The sequence below is a fragment of the Brienomyrus brachyistius genome, unplaced genomic scaffold (genome assembly GCF_023856365.1).
Source record: "Brienomyrus brachyistius isolate T26 unplaced genomic scaffold, BBRACH_0.4 scaffold35, whole genome shotgun sequence".
Lineage (NCBI taxonomy): Eukaryota > Metazoa > Chordata > Actinopteri > Osteoglossiformes > Mormyridae > Brienomyrus > Brienomyrus brachyistius.
This window is the reverse complement of record NW_026042310.1, coordinates 3,105,066-3,126,732: the sequence shown is the minus strand read 5'-3', so window position 1 is coordinate 3,126,732 and position 21,667 is coordinate 3,105,066. Positions and strand designations below refer to the sequence as shown.

The 21,667-nt window shown below is 50.9% G+C and overlaps 2 protein-coding genes across 5 annotated transcripts in view; one reads left to right on the top strand and one right to left on the bottom strand.

Annotated features, from left to right (window-relative positions):
- LOC125721858 (vascular endothelial zinc finger 1-like) lies at positions 1 to 10,679 on the bottom strand. Its single transcript, XM_048998005.1, is given in 7 exon segments — positions 1 to 1,658; positions 2,503 to 2,668; positions 3,048 to 3,080; positions 3,082 to 3,118; positions 3,473 to 3,975; positions 4,008 to 4,328; positions 10,566 to 10,679. Coding segments are annotated over 7 exon segments (1,461 nt in total). The 5' UTR covers positions 10,599 to 10,679; the 3' UTR covers positions 1 to 1,290.
- Positions 10,680 to 15,759: 5,080 nt separating this feature from the next.
- The window catches only part of LOC125721821 (unconventional myosin-XVIIIa-like), a 40,152-nt gene continuing 34,244 nt past the window's right edge, over positions 15,760 to 21,667 (top strand). Inside the window, exons 1-2 of one of the 4 annotated variants that reach the window (XM_048997924.1) lie at positions 15,760 to 15,992; positions 17,257 to 18,338. In XM_048997924.1, the coding sequence (XP_048853881.1) occupies positions 17,376 to 18,338 (963 nt within the window). In that variant the 5' untranslated portion in view covers positions 15,760 to 15,992; positions 17,257 to 17,375. The remainder of the gene's footprint in view (positions 15,993 to 17,256; positions 18,339 to 21,667) is intronic. The other 3 variants (XM_048997925.1, XM_048997932.1, XM_048997933.1) reach the window with 3 other exon arrangements.

Here is a 21,667-nt window from a genome sequence, read left to right as displayed (position 1 = left end):
GGGGGGGGGGGGGGGGGGACGTCACCGAGTAACCAACAAGACCCAAGAAGAGACAGACTCAAAATCCAGCAGACAGAGGGAGATACAGACAGTTCTTAGGAGTTGCTGGATCCCACACCTGTGAAAGAGCTTCTATGTTATGTTTATTGCAGGAAAAAGCATGGTACGGTAAATATTTACAAAGTAAGATGAAATGGCTTGGGGCAGAGTTCACTCTGAAATTGGGATGGGGGGGGGGGGGGGGGCGGCAATAAAATGAGCTACTGTCAGCGAATTTCCTGAGCGGAAGGTCCATACTAACAGGGTCATCTTCAAAGAAAGAAAAAAAAAAACCTAATGAAACAACCCATCACACGCATGGTAACAGTATAGGAAAATCATGTTTTGGGACCGATCTCGCAGAACAGCATGCGGCCACTAGAGGGCACTGCCCGGGCACCTCATAACTAGCCTCCCTACCATGTCGCATAATACTGCAGATTCACATACACAGGATGTGCTGTCAGTGCAAAACACCCCCGCTTCGTTCACAAAAAAAAAAAAACACACATACACAAAACACCCACGTGCTGGCACCAGGGTGCAAGAAACCCATCCCATTGGTTGGGGGGGGGGGGGGGCGCGACAGAGGGAGGGAGGTTCCAGAAGTGAGGGACAGACTGCTGCCTCTAGGCAGACTCCAGCAGGAGTCGCTGTAGCACAGTCCAGAGAAATGAGAGTCCACATGCACATTAGTTCATGAGATCAGAGCACCACCCCCACAGAGAAGCCCCGCCCCTTTGCCTTTCCTCTTTGAAACATTAAATACTGATTAGCGGGCTACAGTTAAAGGAAAAAAAAAAGAAGAGAGAGAAGGCTATAAGACAGCTGCTGTGTCAGAGCCTTAACTTAAAACCAGCAATGCAAACTTATTGCATTTGTTCTTCAGGTTCTGTTCCCCGTCCTCCCCAGAACCCAAAGGGGTCAGCTGACGGCCTATTGGTGGAAATGGGGGAGGGGAGGAGCCTCAGCCTGACGCCCAGCTAGATCCGCCTATTCTCAATGTATTACATCATCGCTATCTCTCTATTTCTAGGTCAGAGGTCCTTCTAAATAAACTCAAATGGAAAAAAAAAGAAGGTACAGCTTCCTGTGCTGCGACGCTGGACAGCTGGGGCAGACACTCTGCTCCAAGTAAACCGTGTATCTGTAGGACGGGAGTGGGACATGGTGGAGGAGGCCCGCAACGCAAGCTGGGTCAATGAGGGGTGTGTAGGTATGGGGGCAAAGGAGAAGAAAACTGGGCCCGGTTTACCAGGGAGGAGAGGAAGGCAGAACTTGGGACAGAAAAGGCATGCTCTCCATAGACCTCATGGCGATGTTGAGGGGGGTGGTGATGTTCATGGGCATCGGCGTGGTGATGGCTACTGGGTGGGCGATGTTCATGGGCGCGGTCGCCGGGATGTTGACCGAGGCGATGTTGACCGGCGCCGTGATGGTCACCGGATGCTGCAGGCTGACCGGCGAGGTGATGTTGACTGTGCTGGTGGCAATGTTCATCTGCGCCGCCATGGTGACGGGGTTGCTGCTGCTGACGCTGCCACGGTTCATCGCCGTGGTAATGGGGGCAGAGACCGTTACGGGTGTGGCTGAGGCTGAATTGCAGACCTCGTTACTGTCTAAGAAAAACAAACAAGAACAAAAATGCAGAGACGAGGGAAAGAAGTCGTTACTGAATGGCGTGTTCCTTCTCGGGGGCGAGGCAGAGGGACACCGTCGTGCACAGACTAACACAGGATGAACCGAACCCTGCACGATACTGGGGCCGCTAAAACCAGGGGCTGTATCCGGGGCGACAGAGAGCACGTCAGACCCCTGCAAGGAGTCGTCGGTGCAGGTTTACCAGGGCAACCCTGAACGAGAGAGATCACGACCAATCGAGATCACCCCCCGCCCCACCCACCCAGCCACCCAAGAAGCATTCGATAACCCGCAGCCAATCCAGGGTACAAAATGCGTCCATTTCCGAGCAGCACCAGAGTGGGTGGACACTTATTTTGGACTCAATATTCATCAGTTCTCTTTCTGAGCAATATGTAAAAACGTCCACTACAGGGCGATCAGAGAGACAAGGGTCCCTTCTGACGCAAGGAGAGGGGCATTTACAGGGCCACTGGGGCTGCGTCGAGCCGGGGGTACTCGCACACATCGGGATGAGGGCAGGATCCGAAGCTGGGGGTCAAGCAAAGTGCCAGTCAGATGGGATACGTCACCACGGCCCGCTCATACGAAGATGCCATGGGAGGAGATGGAGGGACACTGAAAAAAGGTCAGCGGACGAGGCCGACCCTGGCGGAGTCTTTACTGTTAGTAGGAAGCAAAAGCAAAGCTGGAGATCACGGCAGACAGGACACAGAGGACATCTTCACATGCTCTGCCGTCGGGCCTCCACATGACCCGCAAGTCAGTGGTAGTAGATTGTGGGTGGGGCCAGGTAGGGGGCGGGGTTAAATGTCAACCCACCTTTATTACAAGAGGAGCTGAAGCCGCTCTGGCCGTGGGTCTTCAGGTGGCTGGTGATGTAGGCGGCGCTGAGCATCTTGCCGCAGATGTTGCAGGTGACCTTCCCCTCGTGCCGGATCATGTGGGAGCGAAGCCTGTCTTTGGTGGCGAAGGCAGAAGTGCAGGCCTGGGGTGGAGGACCAGAAACTAGCTTAATTTACCCCATCAGTTAATCCAGCTGAAGCCATGCTTTAGTCTTGGGGGAGGGGATATTTGGTGAACAATTTACATTGAAGCAGTGGATGACCTGTCACCTAATCTCACACACAAAAGCCTGCACTAAGTAACACTGTAGTCAGTAGCTCTGCTATGCTCTCCAAACAGCCATGTTGAATGGGTCTACACTCACCAGCACAGACAGGCTGGTTGCTTGTGCGTTCATCATACTTCAGCGGTTTCATGACAAACAGAGCAGGCAGCGGGAGTCTGACACTAAATCCTCAAAGCAGCCCCCTATCAGGCCAGTGGGGGGGGGGGGACGGGACAGGACAGGAGAGGCTGCTTACCGTCACTTGGCACTTAAAAGGCCTCTCCGAGGATATGGACGTGTTTCACGTGACAGCTGAGGTGGTCGGGCCTGCAGAAAGACACAGGAGGCCTCGTCAGCAAAGATTCCACCACAGCGATGCGAGACGCTCTTCATTCACCGGCGGGAAACGAAATGAAGATGCCTGAAGATGTCACCTCAACAACTCCAGGTAGAACTCAAGCAAGGGAAGTCAAAACCCGCAACCGCTACCCAACGAAAGGAAGTCAAAACCCGCAACCCCTACCCAACAAAGGGAAGTCAAAACCCGCAACCCCTACCCAACGAGGGCGAGGTGAAATACCCAACAACTCAGCCGTGGGAATATGAAGCCTGCAAATCAACCAAACCCAGCCAGGAGAGTCAAAGCCCCCAATCCCTACCCAACAGAGTAGAGTCACGCACCTGGAGAAGCCCTTCCCACAGACTGAGCACACATAGGGCTTATGCACGCCTCCGTCGTGCGAGCGGACGTGATAAGTCATGCGGTCCTTCCGCTTGAAGCGCTGCTGGCAGATGGGGCACTCAAAGGGCTTCTCGTCCGAGTGAGACAGCTTGTGGCGGTTCAGGTGGTAGACGTCGCGGAAGGCCTTGCCGCACATCTCACAGCCGTGGTTCTTCTTCACGGGTTTGGCCGGCTTCTTGGGGGCGCTGGGCTGCTGCTGCGGTGGGGGGGCCATGCCAGAGGCGGCGGCGGCGGCAGCCGCAGCGGCGGACATGACACTGGAGCCTGTAGAGGCCGACGTGGTGGCTGTGGTGAGGATGCCGGCGATGGTGGAAATGTAGGAGGGGTTGCCCCCCTCGCGTGGCACACTGGAGATGAGTGGCACCATAGTGGGAGCAGCCTGTGCCTTCTTGGGCCGCGACACCATCTTGACGCCTGTGTGGCAGGACTCGTGCCTCCGCAGGTGGTAGCTATCCCGGAAGGCCTTGTCCGCAGGTGGTAGCTATCCCGGAAGGCCTTGTTGCAGTAGCCACAGACGAAGGGCGTTTTGGTCTTTGGCTCCTTCTTCACCACAGCCATAGGCCCGGCAGATCCACCACCGCCTCCCCCTCCTCCACCACCCCCTCCGCCACCCCCGCCCCCCGTCCCACTGGCCACGTTGTCCTTCAGGAGCTCCGCAGCGCTGGCCGGAGGCTTCTGATCCAGTGGGATGGGCAGGACGGGCTTCTGGTCTGGCGGCTCGGCTCCTGCACTGAGTAGGGGCAGAAGGCCGCTCTGGGCCACCTGGTGCTGGTGGTGGAGAGCCTCGTTTGCCTGCTGGGGTTGGGAGAGAGCAAGGCGGAGGTAGGTCAGCATGGCCAAAGGAGACATAGGGGGAATATCACCCATCCACCATTCAACTGGCAGCCAGCATGTTTTACAGTTAAACCACAGCAGCTTTCGACTCACGAGTGCTCAGGATGCGGGCAGGTGATACCTTCTGATGAGTCATATTTGGACTTTTGGTTTACCCCCCCCCCCCCCGACAAATCTCCAAGAAAGTGACAGCGCAGGACTGAAGCAGCCTGAGGACATTACCAGCACATTAGCCAGAAATAGAGCAAGACACATTTCGAGCCTGCGTGCCTAGAGACCGTGTACTTTGTTATTTTTTTGTCTTGGGTTTTTTTTTTTTTTTTTTTTGGGGGGGGGGGGGGGGGTCTGCGGGTGGTTTGCTGGATGACAAACAATATCAGGGTTATAGGAGGTCAAGCTAAGGTCAAGGAGGATGTTAGACCGCAGTCTGTGAGCGCTGTACTACACCGGTATACTTCAGGTATAGTGTATTCCTCTACAGGAAAAGCTTGGAATTCTGGCAGGTTGTACCACAGATGATGCCCATGGTGGGGGGGGGGGGGGGGGGTCAAACAAGGCTAATGTTGGTATAAACCATCATGCTCAGAAACAGAGGGCCAGGAAAGCTTTCTATAAATCTTTATAAAACACACTGTCCACTGCGCAGACTGTCAATAATGAGGCTGAACTCGACACAAGTTCACCGACTATGTGCCGACCCACGTGCAGTTTGCACCTGTATCATAAGGGTGTCGTAAAAGACGTTTTATGACCCGCGGTGCCATGACAATTCAGTAACACTCACTTTTAGACAAAATTAGGGGGGGGAAACACCATTTAAGAAAAAGGCCACAGAATAATAGTCTGCAGGAAAACACAGAACATCATAACAGACACAGGATGTGATGGACAAACAGGATACTCTGACACTTGTCGTCTAAGACAGCTGACACCGGTGCTGAAGCCCTTTAACAAAACACATCAAGGGAAGCCAGTCCATCATTAAAAAGCCACCACAGACTTCCGACTGGACCTGACAGTGGCTTCACACTGCAGTCTCATCACCCTTTCTGGAGAACGTTTCTCAACACTGTCGATTTCGTCTTCACATCCTCGGCAGCAGACAGAATCGCCACCATCTTACTTTCACTCTGAGTCTAAAGCACGGCCATTAGACTGTTGGTCTGAAATCGGAACATCGCCAGCGAGGCAGAAAGATTGAAATGCAGCCCCTTATTAATTTAACTGCCTCCTGGTCACTGGTGGGGCACCGAAGCTGGAGGGCTGCAAGGAGTTTAAGAGGAGCCAGCGAATGCTCCCACGCATACAATCTATGAGAGATGGCTAGCACCCCTCCTCCCTCACACACTTAGAGGTCACGTCCCTGATGCAGGACAGGGCTGTGCTCGTCAGTGGGGAGCTCACTGAGAGGACCAGGATGGCGATATTCAGCTATATCACGCGGGATCCAGCCAGGCACATCACCAGGGGTTGAAGGTTAAGGAACTTGCTGCGCCTACTCCACATCTCCTGCAGGAGGCCGCGAAAACCGCTAATGATAGTGCAGGCAATCTGTTTAGACGCCCCCCTGGGGCCTTTCCCCATATCAGCGCATCTAATTTAACAGCTGCAATGGAGAGCTCATCAACAAAAAATAAGCCGCGTCGCTAGAAAATAGCACTATGACATATAGGAGGAAGGACAGCTTCAAAAAGAGAGGATTTTCGTTTAAAAATCCTAAGATATTGAGGCTGTGGGGAGTCCAGGCCGAGCAGAAGCTGCCAGGGAATAGCCCAATTTCGACATGCACGAAGCTGCCTAATCCAGGAGCTGCATCTGCTCTTACAAACAAGATGGCACCTCAAGCCGCACGGGCTCAAGCCGACTACAAAGTGAGAGCTGCACACAGCAAGGAACCTCTTCACATCTGCCAGCTCCCCCCCCCCCCACCCTTGTTAGGAAAGGCAACCAGCTGTGCGGAGAAGGAAAACAAAACCCGCGCCCACATTTCAGCACTGCCGCGGCTGTCATGCGAACCCCCCTGACGCCAATTACCAGCGAAACGCAACTCCTGTTCCTGCAGGAGACAGCTCACGGCACCTCTTACATCATCCCTATTAATATCTCCCTTCAGAAGCCGGGAGAGGACGTTCTTCAAACGAGTGACGTGCGTTAGCGAGGCCAGTCAGCCGTCAGCGATAGGGCACGCGGCCTGCGGGAAGCAGGACGCAGAAACATCCATCACTATCACGGAGGACATGTGTGCGGCACATCATGGGGATCTCAACAGAAGCCACGAAGCCTCATAAGAACCAGAAAGCACAAATGAGTCATGTTCAGAAGCCGGAAGATCTCCTGATGGCAGCCATCACACGCGCACTTTTGCGTTTAACCGTCCTCCGAAGCGGCCAGGCCACCAATGGCAACTTATGCTCATTTTGGAAAGATGGGGGGGGGGCATTTTGTACAGGTGGAGGGGCAAAGGGGAAATGGTACAGTTTACGAGGTCCTCTCCCTGCACTATTCCCTGGCTCTGAGAAGCAGCCTTCCAGTGGGTCGGCGGGGGGATCTTGCGGGTTAAAAAATGAACTCTGCTTCTCGCTCAGTCTGCTCTATTGTGGCGCTTATGCCCCTCCAGGGGGTCTTTGTGCTGCAGCCCCCTCCGCGTCGGCTGTGTGGCGCCACACAAACCAAAACCAGCGGCTGCAGAGACCCTGGGGAACCGGGAAACTTTCAAACAGACCCTACCCCCCCCTCCCACCCCAAAACACACACACACATACACACACACACAAAGCACCTGCCAGGCAGATGGTGGCTAAGCAGTTAAGTGAGAGGCCAACTCAGACCAAAAGGTTGCAGGCTCAAACCCTGGGATTGCCCTCGCATCCCCATGCAACAGCACCACAGAACCCAGAAACGGCCGGAAAACCGCCAACTGCACAAAAACCAGCAAGTTTGCAAAGAGGAGCCGCTTGACCAAAGAGAGCGTCTGCAACAAGGACGTTATGAATAAGAACAAATGGGAATAAGGAGGCGGCGGCAAGGAGCCAGCAGGGGGCGGCGGGCCGAAAGCGCGCTGCGCTTCACATCGCTCCGGTGATTTTGACACAAATCCAGTCTGAAGGCTGAGGTCACTCAGAGATAAATAACCGGGAATCTGAGTGGGGGAAGGGAAGAAAGCCATACCCCCCACTGCAAGCCCACTATTACAAAGCAGCCAGAAAAGACAGCCGCTGAGATGACCGCCATCGCGAACTTCCACGCAACGGCAAAAGCAAACAGCAATTAACATATGAAGAGGCTATAAAAAAAAGGCTCATTCTGGGGGTGCCATCTCAGCCCTTTAAAGCAATCTTACATAGAAAAAAGCACCAACAAGTGTTTACACACTGGCCATATAACCAGGGATGGGGGGGGGGTGGGGGGGGGTGAACCTGTCACATGACCAAGCAGCACTCGCATCACTCCAATGCAGGGTCTACAAGATGTGAGCACAGTGCTACCCAGGAGGAGGCCAGATGAGCAAAGGACATCCCCACTTGCCTCTCCTAGGCAACAGCAACAAGGGAACTGCATTCGTACCTCGAACAGGACAGCTAACCCAGAATGGCCCTTCACCAAAAACAAGAGCTACGGCAAAGTATTTTGAAAATTTAAGGTATAAGCAAACCTCTCAGGAGCTAGAGAGGACAGAGACTACACAAGCTGCCATGTCAACCGAACTCTGATCCGGTACAGTCAGACTCCTGTCAATTCTGCCTGATAGAGGACAGTTCCTATGGCAACCTACAAGCCCGCATGTGTGACCTGAAAGAACTGCGTCGCCCCCTGACCGACACCCGAATCCCACCAGTGCCCCAGAAAGTCCAGTGATCACTAGAGGATAGAAAGTTGGGTGAAAGGCACTAGGCTACAAAGTTATGGATCGTCTAGATTTCCACCTAAATACCCCCCAATACATGCCCACCCCACTCCACCCCCCATACTAAGGCTCTACTGATTCCAACACCTGGCCGATAAGCGGATGCACCACACACGACCGCCAGCATTCCTCCCAAAGGTAGCAGTCACACCCTCGATTCAAACATCCCGACACACCCTCAGTCAGCCACGCCCCCGAATCCTAACTCGGCAGTTCACCACGAGACAAGGCATCTACTACAGGCATGTGGCATGTACCTGTCACCGTGGCAACAAAGACTTCAAAGATGAGAGGATAAAGGGGGGGGACCCCCCCAAAGGACAGTACCCCCAAGGATGAGCATCAGAACCATGCATGATGTGTGGTGCAAAGCAAAAAACAGGAGATAGCAGTCTAACCCAGCATTTTAAAGCTCCTAAACCAACGCCTTTCAACACAAAAGTGTACAAACAAGAGTTCATTTATCAGCAGACATATCAGAAAGGTACATTTCTGCGACCAAAGCGGACAATAAGTTCAGACTGTTTAAAATCAAGGTAATATTCACTGCTGGGTAGCTTTAAATAGAGTATAGAAAGTTGGGTGAAATGTACTGGGCTACAAAGTTATGGATCTTCCAGATTTCCACCTAAATACCCCCAATACACGCCCACGCCCCCCCCCCCACAAAAAAAAAGACTCAGAAAGAAATACTAAGGCTCTACAGATTCTAACACCTGGCCGATAAGCTGTATCTGATTCAGACAATGAACCAGGCGGCTGCACCACTGCCATTTTGCCTGGGGGGGGATTTTATGGTTCCGGCTTGAATGTTAATTCCCCAGCCTGGTCAATAGCGCCGCAGGGTGGCGGGTTACTTAGGGGAGCTGGGGAGCAGCGGGATTCTGGTGCTCTGCAGCCATAATGCAACTCAGTCCGCCAACTTGGATACCAGTGACCCTGTGTGAGTCACCCCCACCCGGGCAGGCAGGTAGATCTCAGTCCAGCACCCAGAGCCCAATAAGGACCAGAAAAAAAAACCCTCACAAAGAAATGAGTCAGGTGGGAGGGACACACAAATCTCCCCCACCACCCTCTGCATTTTTTGGATAGAACTGCATTAAAGATAAAGGAAAAATGAATGCAAAGAACTGCATGTTAATTTGACTTACAGAAATAACAAAACAGTTCATCCATCCATCAATGGCCCAGGCTAAGAAAAAAAAAAACCCACGACACAGGGTGAAACCCAGAAACAAAAAGCCCCCAAATCACCCCGGGTATCTGCAACACGCTTAAGATTCCGGAGATAAGCCTTTGGGAGGAAAAGGTGCCTTTTACAGAAAAGTGGCCAAAATGGGTGCAGAAAGTCCCGGATTCGCGGCCGTGGGGGGTTTGAAGCCCCTGGTTCATGGGCCGTGGGGGGTTTGAAGCCCCGGACCCGCGCCTTTAACACACTTACGTTTTTTTTTTAAATTTTTTTTACGGATTTTACGGTTAAAAGTGAACCGGGGGCTCTCGGCGGGCGCCCGGCCATCCTCCCCCCCCCCCCCCAGTGGACCGCGCTGTTTTCACACGCATACTTCACATTCCTCCCCCACAAAGACCGCGGATTTGGGGACCATTTGAACGACGGCGATGGAAAAAAAAGGAGAGAATAGTGGGAAATGATAGGAGAAAGCGGTACTGCAGACTCCGGCGGCGTGGGTTGCTCTCCATCCGCATCCCTGCACTGATCGCCACGGGGGGTGAGCGGGAGCGGGGGAGCGCGTTTTAACCAGCCGTAATGATGACAAAAATTATTAAAAACACTATAAGCGATCCTATGTAGCATAGAAACAGGAGTAACCCCAAGCTCACGAGCCACACTAATCCAGGAAAACAGGAGTAACCCCCGCTAACGCCGCGCGCGCACTAACACGGGACTGGCGGCGCCGTTGGCGCCCAGCGGCATCTCCAGTCGCCGTACAGCCACACCGACCGGCCTCCTCCAAATAAAACGCCTCAACTTCGCCCTCGGTTCTCGTTTCCTGCACTGAACACTTAACCCGCGATAAATTCGACGCGCACACCAGACCATGGGGCGAAAACTGCCGCGTCGCGCCCTGCCTCGCAGCTGGACGCCCGCGGCTTCTCTCCGCCGTTAGCCTAGCCTAGCTTAGCCTAGCCTAGCCAGCGCGCTGCCATTGTTTTGCCTGGCTAGCTGTACCTAAAGTAAACCTTCTAAAAAAGCCATCCGCACCGTCCACTTCCCCACTTCCGAGTTAAGCTTCATCTAAAGAGGCCCCATATTCGGCTCACGGCGGCATTCTTACCTGGAATAAAAATGTACTCCAGCTCGACTCCATTGCAACACTTAAAAATCTGCAGGAAACCTACAAGAAATCTACAACAAAGCAGCTAAACATGGCAGCCGCTACAACTTCCGGTAACCTCTGGGCCAGACCACTTCGGTTCGAATCTGGGGTCGGGTGGTTGACAAGACCTCCCCACAGACATGACAGTTTTTCTAATATTTTCACATGTTAAATGTATTTTAATTTATATAACATGTATCGCATCCAGTGTTTTTGATTTTCGTAATTTGTTACGTGATGATTGCACCTTAAAGTTTCAGTTTTTTTTTGGTTCACCCCTGTCTCCCTCCATTTTCCTAGTCCAGCAGGGGGCATTTGAAAAATGGCAGAGTTTATATTATTGTATTCGCCAAGCTAAGGTCTCTTTGGTGGGCCGGCGCGGTGCATATGTTTCCATATGCGCACTGTTTGCCTTTGATGTAATGTGTGGTTAACACCACAACTCGGAAATAAACCCCACTGACTCCACTGGCAAATCAGTCATTTGCCAAACCGATAAAATTTCTCGTCTGAATATCTAAATAGTTATAGCCAGGCAGTATTAGTGTACAGCGGTTGCATGTTCTTATGCATTTTAGAATAATAATATTTTGTTCATAATTTCTGCTGATTATTCCAGTCTTATGAAACATTATAACATTTCTATTTCAAGCCAGTAATTGCGCATACTTAACTGCTTAAAATAAATTCAACAGTTATTAGAGTACGTTTAAAAATAAAAATTGTGCATTTTTTACATAATTGAGGGTAACTGGTTTCTGACCGAACTGGGTTAATTGGAAAAGCGGTGATTTCTACGGCAGTTACTTTCTACTTCTAAATAAAGTGACGTACATTATTTACTGCATATACCACAGCAAATGATTGGCAGATCAAAGTGAAAACCGAAACAACCTAACACCAACGGTTATGTAAGATACCACATCCTCGGAGACTGATCGTATGATCGTTTGGTATGTTCATAAAACGCCTTAATGCATATCACCCCCCCCCCCGGTCGATGGTGCTACACATTAATACAAATACGATAAATAAACGTAAGACATCCACAATATAATACAATAAATATACAAATAGCGTATAAAACGGTTTGCTTTTGTGAATGTTTGCAGTGTTGTACAAATAAAGAATGTGCGCATCTTATGACATTTACACCTGTGTGAACTGTATTTTTTCTTCACTAAATACACATTACTGACATTTTGCTTTCTTTGATAAGGAAATGTATTTGAATGATAACTCCTAGTTACACCTACAAAACATTCAGTGTAGCCCATACTTTAATTGTTTGTATCAGTCAGTGTGTTCGTTTGCTGTACACAGATTCTCCTTCGCCATGCTAGCAAAGTGTAATGTGTCAGTCAGTGCCTACACACTCAAATATCTTCACAAAACAATTACATCACAACACCCAAGATACTATACGCCATTTGCAGGGCTGCCAATTATCACCCATCTGGCGTGACACTCACGCTTTCAGACTGTCACGCTCATGCAAGAAATCTTACAGCAAATCTATATTATTCCATTATAAACCTAAAATTAGCTACATCAAAAGCATTGGGGTAGTTTGTAAACTCTACAGACTATTTACAAGGTAATAAAACTCATATATAAATGCTTGTGCAGAGTTGTCTAAAATTGAAAATCTCACTCCAGCCAGCTGACCAAAGTTGGCAATCCTACAGTTCATATGCCAGAGTCACATTTTATAATGTAAACATGAAATATTAGACAGCATAAATTAATGTTGGGAAAAGGGCAAACTATTTTTACTGAAAAAATACAGGCGAGGAAGATACATTTATGAAAATATAAAACAGATCGTTTTTTGATTGAATGGTCCAGAATTGAGTAACAGCATGCTGATTGGGATAGCTGACGCTTCACACTGCTAATAGCGTGTGGTTATATGGCACTTGACATATTAGTGACTCAAACTGTCACATTTCTGACAGCAGCGGTCCTGTTCTTTATTTTGTGGTTGCGTGGTACAGCTGAGCCTCATGTAGACCAATGTTTCCCAACCCAGTCCTTGGGGAACCCCGGACGGTCCACATTTTTGCTGCCTCCCAGCTCTCAGCCAATCAGGAACATCGAATACCTGGAATAGGCACACTGGGAGCTGAGAGGAAGCAGAAACGTGGACTGTCCGGGGTTCCCCCGAGGACTGGGTTGGGGAACACTGATGTAGACCTTCAGCTTATGGAATAGACCAGTGTTTCCCAGCATGCTCTTGGGGCACCCCCCCCGACTGTAAGCAAGCTTGGGGGACGCAGCACAGGGTCTGACGGGGGTTAAATGCATCGCTCAGGGGCCCAACAGCAGTATCAGTCTGCAGTCCCTGGGATTCGTAACGGTGACCTTCTGATCGTAAGCGTATCACAATGCCACTGTCTTTGGTAGTCGAGGCAGCAAGGCGTCCTCCTGGTCCAGGAGCTGATCGTGACTCGCCCAGGCTTTGGAGGTGAGAACTGTGCTATCACCGCATTCTTAAGCACTGCTTTGCTGATAAGGACTCAGACTCACGTCAGACATGCGTGTGTGCAGCTGCGCAGTCCGGCTCTCGGCGCCGGCCCTGGGTGTTCTGACGCCCTTAGGCGAGATCCTATTGAGCATCCCCAGTAGAGCCCCAAATGTTGCAAGTTTACTTTAATTAAAAGCATTTTATCAGTACAGGGTGTCTGGCTGCTGACTAACCAGCATGTGTTTCATGGGAAAATAGTGAATTTTTATAATTAGTGTAAATAGCTCTAATGTCACAGACTGCAACCAGAAGTATTTCTTCAGATTTTTTCTCACTCAGTCTTTTGTGTCCCCTAATCAAATGGTGCCCTAGGCAGTCGCCTATGGGGGGGGGGGGGGGCAGCTGGTCCTGTTGACTCTGTGCACCTATAACCTGCTTAAAACAATTCCATCTAATACTTTTTTAATTAACACAGATGCACAAAGGTTTGCATCAATAGAAATGGCAAAGAATTCAAGTTAATGACAAAAATATCATATAACACAGCAATTCACAGAAATATTGTAATAGCAACATCGATTGTAACTACAATAACAACTCTTATTAGCCTTATAAGCCATCTATGTCTCAGTTATTAACGATGGGAAGCAGTGTTTCTGCTTGACAACATTTCTCCACGGCAACCCGCCACGGCAAAATCTTTGCTGCCATGGCGAAAAAACATCCAATCAATCAATCATCTAATCCAGACAGGGATGGAACATTTCATCACTAAACAATAATTAAAAAACCATGTACAACAATGGTCTGATGTCTGCATTTTTTTCAGTAGCATCTGCCCCCCCCCCCCTTGGTGTCCCAAAACCAAAGCTCTTCATCCACAGGAAACACTGATGGGAAGTCTAGGCTTGTAGTTGCATGGTGGGATTGTTGGTGGCTTTAACGCTCCCAGCCAATCACTGGATTCCGTTACTCACTGGATAGTCAGGAATTAACCAATAGGATACAGCGATTGACAGCTCAGGGTTACTTCCCTTACAGCCTCTTGGTCCATCCTTAGGGGCTTTGTGATGGAGGGGGGACTTCCACACCCTTCTGATGGTGCTGGGGAGTCTGGGCTGAGGCCTGGGCTGAGGGAATATCATGGTTCTGAGTCTTCATGTTGGCCTCCATAGTGTCATATGTTGGTGTTGGATACCCAGGGACTCCAAGGAAGGGAAACGGGCAGGTAGATCTGTCTGGGAGATGCTTCTTCCTGGACAGACCACATGCTTTGTGTACAGCGCCACCTAGTGTATGTTTTCCCCACAGTGTTTTCATTGCTACTTTGCTTTCAGTCTCATATGGGTGGGGCCCTGTATTCAGTGCACAGCAGACCAACTGTTAACATCAGATATTTAGGAACCAAAACATTTTACAGATCACTACAGCCAGAGGCGATTCTCTGGATACTCTGGGGGCCCTAGGGAAAAAACTCCATGGGGGGCCCCCAACTCCCCCCCTCCCCCGGCATGGTAAAATGTATGACCTTTGTTACCTTTCTTACCTGGGAAGTGTAAATTAATAATATCGACAAAGATAATTTAATACCCGCGACCCAATAGGATAAGCGGTTTGGAAAATGGATGGATGAAGATAATTTAATAAACACAACTCCTTTATTTTATCTTTTGTGAAAATCGGAATACACAAATAAAGCAGATTTGTCATCGCAATGTACCCTGTAATCCAGGGGTGTCCAATATTATCCGCAACGGGCCGGTGTGTGTGCGGGTTTTCGCTGCATCTCCCTAATTAGATTACTAATTAGAGGACTGATTGGCTGAAGAGTCCTCGCTCCTGGGTTTGAACACCCGACCTACAGGTTACCCCAAAAACCTGCACACACACCGGCCCTTCGCCGATAAGATTGGACACCCCTGCTGTAATCGGTTGCCCTCGGGGACCCCCTCGCAGCTTGGGGCCCCAGGACATTGCCTGCCTTGCCTGTCCTACCACTGCACCTCTGACCACAACCCTGTAACAGATCAGTTGTGTGGAGATTTGATGGATGGATCATTCTATGAATCCAAGAATTTACCCCTTTTCTTAATCTTATAGCTCACTGATTTAGTGACATTTAAAGATAGCACTTATCGCATCTTGTGAATTATTTTATTTCCATGTTCTTATTTCATATACAAGCCAGATAAGTCCGAATGATAAAGTCAGTATCCTCTACGAAATTATGTTTCAAGATTTTTAGCCAAGGCGAGTATCAGTTTTCTTTAGCCAAAAACCAGGTATTTTTAGTGTAGAAATTCAGATCAGGTGTTTTTTTTTTTTTTTTTTTTTTTTTTTGCTGAAGGCCAGCGCGCGGCAGGGACGCGCTCGGAGACCTTTTTGGGTGAGGTCTGCCACACCCCCGCGCTGCTACCTGCTGTGTCAGGACTGTTCAAGGTTTTTCTCTATCTGCCATTTTAGGAAATGCTTAAGAAGCCGGAGCACCGGAATACAGCGCATTTTTATATTCTTATAGGGCGCACGACATATCGAATTTCTATGCACACACCTAAAGAAATGACTAGATTATGATGAACATCAAGAAAATATTTTTTAAATTAACCAATTTCACAAATATAAAGTAGCCACCATTTTGACCACGCGTATATCATCACCACTGAATAAATTAAATATTTTGGGAGGTAGATGAGTGGGGCGAAGTCATGGAGTTCGCGGGTGATGGCCGTTTGCCGGGCTGCGGTTCCGCAAAGTTGCCAGCTGGGGGCGCCTTAGGACCGACTTTGCTTGCGGGACCTGCGGAGGAATGGGGGTGGCGGCTGCGCAGCGCCTTGCGGCTCGTCCCGGCGAAGGTGCCTTATTGCGCTCCGAAACAGCACCGGGTTCGGCGAGCTGCAGAGACATCGCACCGGGAAACGGTGAGTAGATCTTAGCCACCCACGGGGATTTATATTTATAAGGAAGAAATGCACTATGCTGGATTCTGCAGGGTTGAAGGGTAGTTGAACTTGGGGTTAAATCGCACTCACACCGATGAGGTTGGGAGAGCGAACTAGCCCCTAATGATGTGTCACAATTTAAGCATTAATGTCAGTAATATTTCCCGTCCGGTAATCAATAAAGGGAAACTCATTTCATAACATGCATCTACTTCTGTATGCTGTACTGTTGTGGATTTTAAAGTTTGATTATATTTTATAACGCGGATCCAGAACGCACTGTCCGTTCATGACGCCCTTATTAATAATGCTTTATAATAAGGGTTAATGATCTAGTTTAATCAGGTTTGTTACTTGGACCGAAATTGCTGGCGTTCTTATTGCGTGACGGGGAGGGCACGGTGAAAGAGCATTTGGGACAGGAAACAAGTGTGAGAAGAAGGCGTGAAAATACGAATCGGAGTATGAGAAAGCCGGACAGCGACTCGCAGGACTTACATGCATGTGGTCGTGTGGAATACGGGTACGCTGCTGGCCGATAGGTCCTGACAGCAGATACGGGGCTTAAGTGTGTACGTCTGGACCGATAGAGGACGGAGCGGTGCCCCTGCTAGGCAGGTCTCGCCTTTGGGGGGGGGGGCATAGCATCCCCTGCAGAGTCACCGTCTGACTCTCTGCAGCTCTGCTACCCGACTGCTGGTTGAAATTTCAGCCACGTGACCTCTCAGGCTAATCGACCGGGAGGATAAATCGCGCGATTCATACAATATCTCCAATGTTACGAGTCAGCTTACGAGTCCCATATGTCTTACTGCGTGACGTTCACGTAGGTCAGAGGGTGGGCGGAGGCAGGAGTCTGCAGGGCTGTAAAACACAATGTGCGACAGTGCCGTGCAAATAATAGTTGAGACAGAGATCTGAGCTGACAAGCGGAGGGTTCAGCTGGCCAGATTAGGAGTGTTTTTTGAGCGCTGAGTCATGTCCGGAGGTGCAGACCTGACGCCCTGCATTCCTGATAAGGATGCACGTCTTTGTGCTGTTTTTCTTTGAGATTCCTCTAATTGCTGTGGTGCATTCATTAAGAACAGTGTTAACTTTGATGTTGAGGCGATTATGGTCAGAGTTTGCTGCTCGTCACAGAGCATTGGCTGTCGCTGATGTGATGTCAAAGGATTTGATACAATAGGCTTTGGTTCATCCAAAGAGGAGGAAACTCACATCCTGACCAACCTTCTCTTCTCAGGAGAGCTGGATCTGCAGGTTCTGGGACCGCCTCGCGTCTGGTGCCTGGTACTCACCCCGCATGGGGGTGTAGCCTCCATGTGACACGCCTCTGACGGCCGGGATCAGGCCTTTTCCAGAATGTTCCATCTCATCAAGAAGGACAAAGACAAGGATGGTGGGAAGAAGGAGAAGCGGGAGAAGAGGGAGAAGAAGGAGCGCATGTCGGCGGCGGAGCTGAGGAGCCTGGAGGAGATGAGCGTGAGGAGGGGTTTCTTCCACCTCCCTCGTGGGGCCAAGAAGGAGCAGAAGGGGAGGATGGAGATCTCAGGCCCCATGCCTGTCCGGGCAGGCACCACAGAGACCGGGGGCCCGGCAGCAGACACAGCGGGCCCCGGCGAGGAGATAAAGGGCGGTGTGGGGGCCCGGCGCAGCTCGGTGCGAGAGCGTGCCGCCAAGTCTCTGGCCAAGCAGAGCTCACAGGTGGGTCACCTCATGAAGCGCCTGTCCTTCTCCCAAAAGGGCAGTGAGGACAGGCCACCAGAGGGCGCCATGCCCTCCCCATCCCCACAGGCCTCTGACATGCCCCCAAAGTCTGGAGACCCTGAGCCTGTCCTGGACCCAGCGAAGGTCCCGGAGCTGGTGGAGCGGACGTTCGTGGCGGACCTGCGCCTTCCCGCTGTGATGCCCCCAGTTCTGCCGGATCCCCGGGAGCTGGAGATCCGGAGGCGCGACACCGGCGACTTCGGCTTCTCACTGCGTCGCACCGCCATGCTGGAGCGCCGTGCTGCTGATGGTGCCGTCTGCAAGCGCGTGGTCCACTTCGCCGAGCCCGGCTCTGGTGCCAAGGAGATGGGTCTGGGTTTGGGCCCGGGTCCGGGCCCGGGCCCGGGCCTGGGACTGGAACTCGGCCTGGTGCCCGGCGACCGGTTGGTGGAGGTAAATGGGCTGAACGTGGAGGGCCGGAATCGGGATGAGATCGTGGAGATGATCCGGCAGTCAGGCGAGACGGTGCGACTGAAGGTGCAGCCCATCCTGGAGCTGGCAGAGCTGAGCCGTGGTTGGCTGAGGAGCAGCGAAGGGCTGCGGCGGGAAGTTCTAGAGGTAAGCGAACCTCCCAACTCCCCACTGGAGGCGCAGAACTCTCCTGTAATTCGTGGTGTGGCTGCGTGAGGGAGGAACCACTAGAAGGAGCCCATCGCACCAGCGGCATTACCAGAGTCCCGTCACAGGGTGGGCATTGGGGGTCCCCTGGTGGGGAGAGGTTGTCAATCAGGGGGCCCCAGGAGCAGTGCACCCCCAGCCAGCTCGTCTCCAACTCCCCTGAGCACCTCTGTCCATAAATGTGCTTTAGATCTCTCCTCTTTCCTAGAATCATTCGTACGGATGTTTACCTGTGGAAGGAACTACTGAACTGAACTACTCAGCGGTGAGGGGGCAGAGTCAGGTTTTCTTGGGGGGGGGGGTAAGATTTGCTACCAGACAGTGAGTGCAGAAGCTCCGCCCACCTTTGTGTCAAGTTTTTAACTGAGCCTGCAGCCACATTGTTGATGACAGGCAGAAGAGGTGGAACAGGTTCTGTTTCTCAGCTGAGGATGCGATGGGACAGCCCACTGTCTCTGTGATGGGGGGGGGGGGGGGGGGGGAGGGGTGCAAGTCGTGTTATTTGTTTACCACAGGATGGGTTAATTCTTGCTGCATTGAGGAAGGCTGAGCAAAAACAGGTTTTAGGGGAAAACCGTGATTGTAGGTTATGTGTCCGGGACAGAGAGTCGGGTTCCAGCATGTCCCTGTCTTGGATAATTGTAATTGTAATGGATAATTGTAGCCTCCTTACTTTGTTGTGGAGTGACAATTGGTTGAGATAAGTTGGGATCCATGACAGGTTAAATGCACACTGGAAGATTCTACCCATTCATTCATTTATTCATCAGTCATTCACCAGCTCCTTCTGTGATATTAACAATGAGAGCACAGTACTGTCTGGCCTATAGGAGTGATGCCACAATGTTAGAACGATACAATCTGACCCACAGGAATGATGTCACACTGCTAGTACAATATATTGTGATCTGCAGGAATGATGCCGCACACAATGGAGTCTGATCTGTAGGAACGATGTGACAATGCTTGCACAATACAGTCTGATCTGGAGGAATGTTGTTACAATGCTAGCACAATACAATCTGATCTGCAGGAATGATGTCACAATGCTAGCACAATACAGTCTGATCTGCAGGAACTAGCTAGTTGTGCCTGATGGAATGGCAACTGATTATACAAGTTAATGTTTAATCCTTGATGATAACAGGATCAAGTCATCTATTGAACCCACACAGCTGTCTTAGTATGGTCTGTAACTGTGTCAGGATGGTCTGCACCTGTCTCAGCGTAGCATAACTGTCTCAGGATGGTCTGCACCTGTCTCAGGGTGGACTGTAGCTGTATTTTGGTGGTCTGTACCTGTTTCAGGGTAGTGTAGCTATCTTGGGATGGTCTGCATCAAATGCCAGGTGGTCTGCACCTGTCTCCTGGTGGTTTATACCTGTTTTCGTATAGTCTGTAAAAAACTTAGGATGGTCTTAGGATATCTCGGGCTGTCTTGGGGTGGTCTGTAGCTGTCTTGGGGTGGTCTGTAGCTGTCTCCGGATGGTCTGTAGCAGTTTCAGTGTGTTCTGCATGCACAGATGCAGGCACAGTTTGCTCATGCGTTTGTAAATATGTCAGCCACTGCTGGCTGAGGAAGGCACTCAACCTGGATCACCTCAGTAAAAATATCTTCCTGTGCTGGATTCTCAGCCGTGAGGCTCTTGAAGGTCCCCCTGGACAGACCGGTTGGCAGGGCAGCTGCATAACGTGGTTGGCCTCGATTCCATAGCTGCTGCGGAGGTGGGTGCGTTCCACTGCCGGGCAGGCTCCGTTTGTACAGCACTTGCTGTTAGAGATGGTGGGGGTACAATGACTCCCTACAGGGATGGAACATGCAGCCCCCTCCCCCCACTGCCCCAGCAAAGCATCGTCTCCTTACACTCCCCGCTCCCCCCCCCGTCCCAGATACAACAGCGAAAGAGGGACTGTTCTGTTATGGAAGGAGGAAAAAAGAGGGCTTTTGGGGACTGACCCAAAACTGTAGCGTCTATTTAAGGCACATGGGTTATAAAAAGTTTCAGACTGAGCTGTACTAGCCAGCCTGCTGTCAGTCGCCAGGCTTGGCGGGATCTAGCTGCAAGCTGCTATCGGAGGCCTGCTGGGATGGTGGGTGGTGGCTGGGGCTCAGGGGGGCCAGGAGGTTGTTGGTTCACAGCCTAGCTGTGGAGCTGCTGTTTACTGTGAGGACATTCCTCCAGAATACCATATTCATAAGAATGTGCTTTTCTGTATTAGTCACATAGGCACAGTGACTCCCTCCATCAGTGACACAGGCACTGTGACTCCCTCTATTAGTGCCACAGGCACCATGACTCCCTCCAACAATGACACAGGCACCATGACTCCCTCCATCAGTGACACAGGCACTGTGACTCCCTCTATTAGTGACACAGGCACCATGACTCCCTCCAACAATGACACAGGCACTGTGACTCCCTCCATTAGAGACACAGGCACTGTGACTCCTTCACAATAGCAGCATTTCATGTACTGGTGTGGTCATGTGACCAGCCCTTCTCGCGTCAGACAGCACTATCCTGTCAGGCCCGTTTGGGCAGCTCACCGAGCGATGCCTCCGGCCGCGGAAAAGGCTGCTGGCTGGCGTCTTTAGGTCGTATCTACGCTGCATTCCAGACCCCTCCTGTTCCGTTCTCTGAAAATGGTCTGGGATCAGTCCTCTGCGGTGGAGAATTGGGGGCAGGGCAGTTGTTTTGAACCTTCCTCAGACCGGGATGACGAGGTTGGATTGTGGCTTGAAAACAGGACTGAGGCCCGGTCCGTCGATATGTGAAGGTGTGAGGAGGGATAAGCAGGTCAGGGCCCAGAGAGCGATTCCAGCGTGGCACCCCGCTAGCCGACATTAACATCACTAACACAGCTGTGTGTCCCATGTGAGTGAAGACTCACGGGTTTGAAGCGTATTTTCAGCCAGGATGCAGTTGATTGGCTTCTGGCCAGCGGAACTGGACCACATATAGTCACTCTTCCGTATCAGAATATGTTAGACGCGGGTGGGTTACTGGCTTTGACTTGGTGTTTCACTGGGGTAACATCACTGGTGTCTGTTAGTTTGTGTGTTTTTACTGTGTTTGCTTGTCCTTTGAGAAGGAATGTGTGGATATACAAGTGCACACACAGCCACAGACACAAATAAATACAGACAAAGAAAGAGGTACACACATGCACACACACACACACACACACACACACACACACACACACACACATTCAGACAGATAGATGCACAAATAACCAAAGACACAGTGGCTAACACACATACACAC